This window comes from Argopecten irradians, chromosome 13 (genome assembly GCF_041381155.1).
Source record: "Argopecten irradians isolate NY chromosome 13, Ai_NY, whole genome shotgun sequence".
Taxonomy (NCBI): domain Eukaryota; kingdom Metazoa; phylum Mollusca; class Bivalvia; order Pectinida; family Pectinidae; genus Argopecten; species Argopecten irradians.
Window position 1 is genome coordinate 3,808,045 of NC_091146.1, and position 12,013 is coordinate 3,820,057.

The following is a 12,013-nucleotide window of genomic DNA, read 5'->3' on the forward strand; positions in this document are numbered from 1 at the left end:
ACAAACTGATCACAACAAACTGATCACGACAAACTGATCAAGACAAACTGATCACGACAAACTGATCACGACAAACTGATCACAACAAACTGATCACGACAAACTGATCACAACAAACTGATCACAACAAACTGATCACGACAAACTGATCACAACAAACTGATCACAACAAACTGATCAAGACAAACTGATCACGACAAACTGATCAAGACAAACTGATCAAACAAACTGATCACGACAAACTGATCACGACAAACTGATCACAACAAACTGATCACAACAAACTGATCACAACAAACTGATCACGACAAACTGATCAAGACAAACTGATCACGACAAACTGATCAAGACAAACTGATCACAACAAACTGATCACAACAAACTGATCACGACAAACTGATACAAACTGATCACGACAAACTGATCACAACAAACTGATCACGACAAACTGATCACAACAAACTGATCACGACAAACTGATCAAGACAAACTGATCACGACAAACTGATCACGACAAACTGATCACGACAAACTGATACAAACTGATCACGACAAACTGATCACAACAAACTGATCACAACAAACTGATACAAACTGATCACGACAAACTGGTCACGACAAACTGATCACAACAAACTGATCACGACAAACTGATCACAATAAACTGATCACAACAAACTGATCAAGACAAACTGATACAAACTGATCACGACAAACTGATACAAACTGATCACAACAAACTGATCAAGACAAACTGATACAAACTGATCACAACAAACTGATCACAACAAACTGATCACGACAAACTGATCACAACAAACTGATCACAACAAACTGATCACAACAAACTGATCACGACAAACTGATCACAAACTGATCACAACAAACTGATCACAACAAACTGATCACGACAAACTGATACAAACTGATCACGACAAACTGATCACAACAAACTGATCACGACAAACTGACAAACTGATCACGACAAACTGATCACAACAAACTGATCACGACAAACTGATCACGACAAACTGATCACGACAAACTGATCACGACAAACTGATCACAACAAACTGACAAACTGATCACAACAAACTGATCACAACAAACTGATCACGACAAACTGACAAACTGATCACAACAAACTGATCACGACAAACTGATCACAACAAACTGATCACGACAAACTGATCAAGACAAACTGATCACAACAAACTGATCACAACAAACTGATCAAGACAAACTGATCACAACAAACTGATCACGACAAACTGATCACGACAAACTGATCACAACAAACTGACAAACTGATCACAACAAACTGATCACGAAAAACTGATCACAACAAACTGACAAACTGATCACAACAAACTGATCACAACAAACTGATCACAACAAACTGATCAAGACAAACTGATCACAACAAACTGATCACAACAAACTGATCACGACAAACTGATCAAGACAAACTGATCACAACAAACTGATCACGACAAACTGATCACAACAAACTGATCACAACAAACTGATCACGACAAACTGATCACGACAAACTGATCACAACAAACTGATCACAACAAACTGATCGAGACAAACTGATCACAACAAACTGATCAAGACAAACTGATCACAACAAACTGATCACGACAAACTGATCAAGACAAACTGATCACAACAAACTGATCACGACAAACTGATCACAACAAACTGATCAGACAAACTGATCACAACAAACTGATCACGACAAACTGATCACGACAAACTGATCACACAAACTGATCAAACACAACGACAAACTGATCAAGACAAACTGATCACAACAAACTGATCACAACAAACTGATCACACAAACTGATCACGACAAACTGATCACAACAAACTGATCAAGACAAACTGATCACACAAACTGATCACAACAAACTGATCAGACAAACTGATCACAACAAACTGATCAAGACAAACTGATCACAACAAACTGATCACACAAACTGATCAAGACAAACTGATCACAACAAACTGATCACACAAACTGATCACAACAAACTGATCACAACAAACTGATCAGACAAACTGATCACAACAAACTGATCACGACAAACTGACACGACAAACTGATCACAACCAACAAACTGATCAAGACAAACTGATCACGACAAACTGATCACGACAAACTGATCACAACAAACTGATCACGACATACTGATCAAGACAAACTGATCACGACAAACTGATCACGACAAACTGATCACAACAAACTGATCACAACAAACTGATCACAACAAACTGATCACAACAAACTGATCACAACAAACTGATCACAACAAACTGATCACAACAAACTGATCAAGACAAACTAATCACAACAAACTGATCACAACAAACTGATCACGACAAACTGATCACGACAAACAACAAACTGATCACGACAAACTGATCACGACAAACTGATCACAACAAACTGATCACAACAAACTGATCAAGACAAACTGATCACGACAAACTGATCACGACAAACTGATCACAACAAACTGATCACAACAAACTGATCACAACAAACTGATCACAACAAACTGATCAAGACAAACTGATCACGACAAACTGATCACGACAAACTGATCAAGACAAACTGATCAAGACAAACTGATCACGACAAACTGATCACGACAAACTGATCACAACAAACTGATCACGACAAACTGATCACGACAAACTGATCACAACAAACTGATCACAACAAACTGATCACAACAAACTGATCACAACAAACTGATCAAGACAAACTGATCACAACAAACTGATCACAACAAACTGATCAAGACAAACTGATCACAACAAACTGATCACGACAAACTGATCACAACAAACTGATCACAACAAACTGATCAAGACAAACTGATCACAACAAACTGATCAAGACAAACTGATCACGACAAACTGATCACGACAAACTGATCACAACAAACTGATCACAACAAACTGATCAAGACAAACTGATCACAACAAACTGATCAAGACAAACTGATCACAACAAACTGATCAAGACAAACTGATCACAACAAACTGATCACGACAAACTGATCACAACAAACTGATCACGACAAACTGATCACGACAAACTGATCACAACAAACTGATCACGACAAACTGATCACAACAAACTGATCACGACAAACTGATCAAGACAAACTGATCACAACAAACTGATCACAACAAACTGATCACGACAAACTGATCACGACAAACTGATCACGACAAACTGATCACGACAAACTGATCACGACAAACTGATCACAACACAACAAACTGATCAAGACAAACTGATCACAACAAACTGATCACAACAAACTGATCACAACAAACTGATCACGACAAACTGATCACAACAAACTGATCACAACAAACTGATCAAGACAAACTGATCACAACAAACTGATCACAACAAACTGATCAAGACAAACTGATCAAGACAAACTGATCACAACAAACTGATCACAACAAACTGATCAAGACAAACTGATCACAACAAACTGATCACGATAAACTGATCACAACAAACTGATCACAACAAACTGATCAAGACAAACTGATCACAACAAACTGATCAAGACAAACTGATCACGACAAACTGATCACAACAAACTGATCACGACAAACTGATCACAACAAACTGATCAAGACAAACTGATCACAACAAACTGATCAAGACAAACTGATCACAACAAACTGATCAAGACAAACTGATCACAACAAACTGATCACGACAAACTGATCACAACAAACTGATCACGACAAACTGATCACGACAAACTGATCACAACAAACTGATACAAACTGATCACGACAAACTGATCACGACAAACTGATCACAACAAACTGATCACAACAAACTGATCACGACAAACTGATACAAACTGATCACGACAAACTGATCACGACAAACTGATCACAACAAACTGATCACAACAAACTGATCACGACAAACTGATCACAACAAACTGATCAAGACAAACTGATCACAACAAACTGATCAAGACAAACTGATCACAACAAACTGATCACGACAAACTGATCACGACAAACTGATCACAACAAACTGATCACAACAAACTGATCACGACAAACTGATCACGACAAACTGATCACAACAAACTGATCAAGACAAACTGATCACAACAAACTGATCACGACAAACTGATCACGACAAACTGATCACAACAAACTGATCACGACAAACTGACAAACTGATCCCAACAAACTGATCACGACAAACTGATCAAAATCAAAATGTTTGAATTGCAGCAGCTGGTGTTACAAGGGCTGTTATTACATAACTGGCCCGTCCAGCCATGTCATACGGCCATGTCATAAATATCGTAAGACACATGTTTAATAACACTTTTATGACGTCACATGTAGTTTTGACGTCATTTTATAAACATGACGTCGCATGATTGTTTCAGTAGACAAAAACGTCACGTCAGAGCCAGATTTCTACTGTTTTATATAGAGACGAAATCTAATATATTTTTATTAATAAAAGTTATGTGACAAATAGAATCTTACACTCGTGACTAAGCGATATGAAATTTATCAAATTTGTTATTATATAATTTGATATTCCATATCACATAGTCACTCATGTAAGATCCTTTATTTATGTTACATTTTTAACATCAGATGATATTGGTGATTTTCATAATCATTTCTTGTATTTGATTTAATGAGCAGACAATAAGGTGATCGTGTCTCTACCTTCTAGAGTCATCCTTCAGTGTAAAGGACAGCGTTGTTAGTTTGGTTACAAACTTCACAGCTACAAACTGAAATTTCAAAAAGAAAAATATAAATTTCATGATTTATTCAAGGTTAAAAGCATTATCAAACAAATAATAATGAATTATATTCATCCTTATATATATATTTGATATTTGAACATGGACATGTAACTTGATGACTTAGCTCCAAAAAAGCATATGTCGGCCTATAAGAGAGCCGAAATCTAGGGATCATATATTACTGGTTTTGAATAAAGCGCCTTCAATCACCGCCATGTTCAGTACCTTCGGGTTTTGTCGGAATTCCGAATCGTATCACGTGACTGACGTCCACACGTCCTGCACGTGGTGATCCAGGTTACTAGCGTAAGCGCACATGTGTTTGTTTTCGTTTTCCTTCTAGCTAATATGAGCAAATCATGCTGGTATATGTCCACAGATTGAGTATTTGAAACATTTAATTTACACATTGCCATAAAATATTGTGTGTATCAAATATTGTAATGTGCGAGCATTATTTTCTTTGTAGATCCAGTCTGCTGAGGTGGACCACACGTTTTGTTTATGAAATATTATTGACATTTTCTCTTGGTTTCACAACTCTCGTGTTACTTCAATATTGTCGTGACGATGTTCAGAAGAGTTTGGATTGATTCAGCATCTTTCGAGCCTATTTCTAACATGTACATGTTAAAAAGATTTTTTACTTTTATAATTAAAAATACTTCCAGTGCTGCAACTTTATAAAAAGTGGTAAAATTAAAAAGTTTAAACCTCAAACAGACGGAGAAAAATATGTATAACACTTTAACAGTTTTCACTTTGACAAAAAGAGCGAAAGTGATAGGCCATACAACTTTAATAATTCCAACCTGCCATGACATCCTGTCTTACCTCTTTCGGTAGAGTTGGGTCGGCCTCGTTTTCCTCGTACCCAATGGCGCTGTATAGCTTGGCTTTTTCTTCTGGTGTGTACAGTTCCTGGAACTTCTCCTCTGAGGAAAACACATTTTTATCATATTTCAACTCATATTGATATCAAAGATACAGATTACTATGGGTAGATACTTTTAAATTGTACAGAAAAACATAAATATCAAAATCAAAGTATGGAAAATTATGTAAAGATATCATTCTGGGTATTAGTGTCATTTTTGTAGATAATCCAGAAATAGTTGGATAACCTTCTCCAAGGTAATTCAACATCAAGGTGCACTTCATTAACTTAACAAGAGGCCCATGGGCCTTAGCGGTCACCTGAGTTCGGATACAGAATGAAACAAAGACATATAAATACTATATATTGGCCAATCAGGCCATTGAAATCAGTCAGTGATTTATAAATTTACTTTTTTAATCTATGAAGAGTATTTGGTTCCATCAAATCTGTTAATTCAAAATAAAGATTTTTTGAATATTCTAGTCATTTTGACCGCGATTAGCCCTGCCCCTCTGGTCCCTGGAGGTCAACGAAGACTGATATTGATATGTTAAATGCCTAATTTTGAAATTCTAGTCAATTTTACACCTTTTGGCCCCTCCCACAGTCCCCTGGGGGGTGGGGACCATATAATTCACAATTTTGATTGGCCTTATGCCTTAGACGGTTTGTGTAAAATTTCATTGAAATTGCTTCAGCAGTTCTGGAGAAGAAGTCCCCTGGGGGGTGGGGACCATATAATTCACAATTTTGATTGGCCTTATGCCTTAGGCGGTTTGTGTAAAATTTCATTGAAATTGCTTCAGCAGTTTTGGAGAAGAAGTCAAAAATGTAAATTGTTTACGGACATACGACGGACGACGGACAAAAGGTGCTGAGAATAGGTCACTTGAGACTTCTTCACAGGTGACCTAAAAACCGTGCTTAATTTGAAGAAATTTCTTTGCCCCTGCCCCAATTTCTCGAAACAAAAGTGCAGACTTAAGTCAAAATTTAAGTTTTTCTCCTTATGTAACTTATATGAAAATTTATGACTTACCGTATTTTTGCGCGTATAGTGCGCACTTTTTTTCATAATTTATCAATTGAAAAGTTGGGGGTGCGCACTATACGCAGGTACAAGGCATGGCCAGGTCCAGGGTTATGATCATGCACCGACCGGCAGGTCCTAGCTGTGCAGTAACATTTTGTACACGTTGTCGTGAAATAATTATGATTAAATACTTTGATCTTTAAGTCAATGGTCAATGCATATATTCAATATAAAAGGAAAACATCTCTTGAAATTTTTTATCTTTAATTCCTTGAAAGTCCGTTTTGAGAGCACGTGTGTTCATGACCGGATTCATGTTACGATCGTGAATCTTCAGTAAGGTATCTCCAAATCTAAATGGCTAAATGAATATCGCCTGGAGCTTGAAATGATGTATAAGTGTGTAATTAATTCGTCACATTAGACAGATTACCTTATAAATAAGTTTCTCCAGCATGTGAAAACTTTTGAACTTGCAAATGTTTAAAGAAGTGAGTGTAATCACACATGCAGAGCCAGCAAATTAAATACGAAACTAAAACCTTCCTACATTAACACTGACCACTATAAATGATGGAATGACTGTAAAATTTACTCTTATTACTATCTTTTGAAATGGTTCTGCAAGATATCATCCTGATTTCAATACTAATTCAAATAATTGAGAATACGGAAGCGTGCAGTCAGTAATCAAATATGGCGGCCACCTGTGCTTGATTGGCCTACTCAGTCGGCTTTCCAGCTAATATCTTGGACAATGATTAATTCTAAATGCCGAACAGATACACAATAGACTTGATTGATACCACTTGGAATTACACAAGGTATGGTTAATTATTTGATTGTAGAAACATCGTTGTTGATATCCTCATTATAGTGTCACCGGCAATTCACAAGCTAACTAGGCCTGCCGTTGTGTAAACAAAGTGTCAATCATCGTGTCAAACTCCTCTCGCCAGTTAATTTTAATGAACAGAAGGTTGTTTTAAGCACTGATAAACAATAAGAACCATTTGATTTTGTTCTTCAAAAGTGTTTGGAGGCAATGCAAAATGTTGTGAACGAAGATACAAAAACTGAGATTTTTTTTTGTAAATATTTTTTTTTTCCAAAATGAAACTCAAAAACGTACCTGCGCACTATACGCGGGTGCGCACTATACGCGCAAAAATACGGTAAGTCGGTTTTGACTTAAGTTTATTTCGAGAAATCGGGGCCAGATCAAGTTTTTCACTCTATATGTTATAACAACCCTGAAATACTTCTAAATAGCTAGTTCTATATGTTTCTAGGCTTTCAATGTTTGAATGTACTTTATTTTGTAGTTGGATGAAAGTTTTGACAAATCTACCATAAGGGTATGACAAAAGCTTTCTCCAATGTCAAACCCCACCAGAACATTTATACAGATCTAAGATTTGTATAAAGCTGTCCACTTGAACACTCACGAATATCTCCACCTTCCTTGCTTGCTTGACTTTCTTTTTTCTTCTTTCCTCCGAACAGTCCTCCAAACCAGCCTTTCTCCTCCTTTTCTTTCTCTCTTTTCGCACCCAATTTAGCAGCCTGAACAAGGGAGTTAAGTAAAGATCAAGAGTATGTGGTATCTTATATATTAAACACATTTGCTATATATATATACACTGCATTCCTTTATTTCTTCATGCATACAAAAATACCAGACCTCATATGAGGGTATAAAGGATTGGGATATTCTATCCAAACTATTTACTAAAATCAGGTAACATAAGAGCCGAGGTAACTTATCTGTGTAATGAGATCCCAAAACGACGTGGGTAATGTACAATTTACTGTCGACATCCGGTGATTATGACGTCATCATTTGACGTGAGTTTCGTGACATCATAATCACCGGAAGATGGGACTAATCGACGGTAAATTGTACTTTATCCATGTAGTTTTGGGATCTCGAAACCCCAGTATCAAGGACATGCCAGGTCTTATAGGTGGTACAAGGTTTGCTGGTAAAAGAGACAAACGCTGGTCAGTACCTGGTAACTGCCCCAATGGAATTCAAACTTGTGACCCAGAGGTAGAGGACTTTGGACTACAGATTCTAATCCTAGCAGGGGCATATAGAGAAAGTTTAAGACTTAAGTTAACTTAAGTTTATTTTTATTTCAAATTTTATACAGTTATATCACATACCTCAACTTCTGCCTGTTGTCTCATCAACGTCAGACTAAAAACATCCAAAACACGTTCACATTCCTACAATCATAATTTTTTTTTAATATAAAACAGCGAATCCCAAACAAGGTATTATATAGTGCATCAAGTAAAAATTCCAGGGAAGTGATTCATCCCGTCAACAAAGAGAGGGAATATCTCGACTTATGATGGAAAATGTTTAAAGTGAACAGTCGGGCAAGGATGGCTAAAGTCAGTAAAAATGGTGTGAATGTATCCAGAATAATTTCTTATGGAATAGAAAAATAAACTTTCTCGTCAAAATCTGTCTGCGCACGTAGAAATTAATTTAAAGTATAGGAATCCTAAAACTTCCTCCCGGCTGACTATGCCCGTGGTTACAATTCCATGCAGCCTCGCTTTCAATGTTTTCACCTTTTCTTTATTTCAATGGTCAGAACTGGGAAACGTAAGCAGACCTTGACCATCGCATTAATATGTGAGAACTTTTGGAAGGCCAATGAACGCATTTAGACTGGTTTTCTTTGCCCGACTATTCACTTTAAAAAGACCATTTTATGATGTTTCAGATCACATGTGACATCTATTTGTTTCTCATCAATATTGTTCAATCTGAGAAAATCATCTGAAAAGAGCAAGAATCACATGTCTGAAGCAGATCTAATTTGACAGATATTACTGCACCATTTTAATATTCTGTAATGTTTGATTCATTTCATACAATAAGTTCAGATCAAGAACCTTCTAGATCAGATACTACATCTAAACCATTAAAACGAATGCATCACTTTTGAAATACCAAAAAGATGCTGGGAAAGTATTTTTATCGTCAACTAGTCCCACCTTCCAAGGATTGTGATGTCACATTTTTATTTTTAGCATCGCAATCATCGAGAGGTGAGACTAAATGACAGCAACTTATACCTTAACATTTAAGTATCTCAAAATCACTGTATCAATTAATAATTACCAACCCTAAATCTTCTATATGTTGATTTCATTAACATCTGCTTCATTTGCACAAAACCAACAAATATCAAATATTAACCTCTATCTTTTTCAGGACATCTGCAGGGACTTTTTTACTGTCAAGCTTCTTTGTGTAGGCCTCGCGGTACGCCCGCATAGTTTTACGATGAGTACTAATGTGGTCCCAGGACCACATGCGCCGCCGCCGGCGGATAGACTCCTCAAGGACACTAGTCATTGCAAAATGCCACCTAAATAAAAAACAACGAAAAGTAGAAATATGTCTGTTAGACATTAAATGCTTGCTAAATACTTCCTAACCTTAATTTCCGCTATGAAATCATCCTCTGCAACAGGTGTACATAGCACTTTTGCTCATTATCCTTGGGACTATTGCAAGGAGATGGTTTACGCACTTGGTGCATTGTAATAAATACTTTCCTTTACTTCATCAGAACTTTAAATGTGAAATTACTTTGAAATTCTTTGTTACATAAAAGTGTGTTTATTATCATATTGATATTGATACGATAAACTTGTTTCGTTGTTCAAAATAGTCGTCCACTAGAACACTGTCCAGTCTCTGTGCACGTGGTGACTTACCTGTGTCATGCTTTAACGCCTTTCTAGGGTACATTAGATCTAGAGCTCAGACACTCAGACTGATATTTTATAATGTGTTTTTTATTCTATTTCTCTCACGCAAAGCTGTGTAATTTTATAAATATTAATTAGAACTGCAGCAAATGCAGTCTATAGTCAAAGGGTTTAGTAAACGATAGTGCAACATACACCTAGGACCTAAGATGATTTGAATATGTGACATTTAATTTCCGGTTGATTTAGAATATCGTGACCGATGCAAGAGTTTGTATGATACGCCGCTTGAAGTTTACACAAAACAAATGCGTTTAGTACTGTGAAATGTCACTGTTGTTAATTTATAGTAGATTATCGCTGACAAGTCTATCTTAATATATGTTTTTGAAAGTTTGGTGTCACTAAATCATGGCGAAATCTATTAAACACTATAAGACACTGACTTCCAGTATCACGTGCGCAGTTGTAATATGCGCATAGCGGATGTACACAGACTCTACACTCGACAAGGAAAATAATAGTACGAGTACACTCGCACTAAAAAAAAAATAGTGAATATTACAGAAGAAATGTTCTTCAAATTTGAGTTTTTATGAAGAGTTTTTGACATCAAAGTTTTCCTATGTGATGAATGTTTTTCCTCTAATTTTACTTGTTCAACATTGCGAAATAGTTTTGATATTGCATAACATGAGGGACAATTGATGCTATGTAACATGAGGGAAATTTGATGTTATGTAACACAAGAGACATTTGTTCTTTTAAAGTAACAAGAGGGACAATAGTATGTAACATGAAGGACAGACAGAGATTTTACAGGTGGATCGGAATACTTGCCACTGTTTAGAGTGTTTATGTACTGGAACTTCCGGCCGGTATTTCCTGTAGACACCACGGAGCGTCATTCTCTCCAGGGCCTCCAACATCTCTAGAATATCTGTATACTGTAAACAAACAAAGTTTATATTGTGATCACTAAAATTCTTAGAGCACTGCACACTTGGGTGGAATAAAGTAACTGGTTCAATAAAGACTTCCAGTACTCTAACACCACATAATGATCAATGCAGTCCAACAGTTTCAACGTTTTGTACAAGTATTACTTTCTTAAAGCATGACTGCACCTACCTGCATTTTGGAGAGCATGACTGCGATATCATCAAACACGAGTGTGAGGTAGATCTTAGGTACGGTGAACTTTGTTTGTTCTGGCTTCGTGTTCAGACGAAGGTGTGAAACCAGGGAGATGGGCTTGATCACTGCAACATCAGAAAAGATAACATATTGTAAAATCTGAAAACATATGTAAATGAAACTAGAAATGTCTGAAGACAAAAGTGCCTCTTTCACTATTACTGTATTTGCTATAATTAGCGCCCCTGACCCCTTATAAGAACCTGTCCCCTCCTTTGGGGAAATAATTAAAAGGCCCTCTCTATCTCATGGTTTTACTTATAACATCAGTGTTATATCTCATATTACATGAACTCATAAGACTTTTACATATAAAATAATAATGCATCT

At 36.6% G+C, this 12,013-nt stretch overlaps 1 protein-coding gene across 1 annotated transcript in view; it reads right to left on the reverse strand.

Annotated features, from left to right (window-relative positions):
• Nucleotides 1–12,013, reverse strand: part of LOC138306604 (intermembrane lipid transfer protein VPS13A-like) — a 200,463-nt gene that overhangs the window by 145,930 nt on the left and 42,520 nt on the right. The window contains 7 exon segments of the mRNA XM_069247042.1: nt 4,753–4,820; nt 5,670–5,770; nt 8,197–8,314; nt 8,918–8,980; nt 9,969–10,140; nt 11,327–11,433; nt 11,618–11,748. Of these exon segments, the coding sequence (XP_069103143.1) occupies nt 4,753–4,820; nt 5,670–5,770; nt 8,197–8,314; nt 8,918–8,980; nt 9,969–10,140; nt 11,327–11,433; nt 11,618–11,748 (760 nt within the window).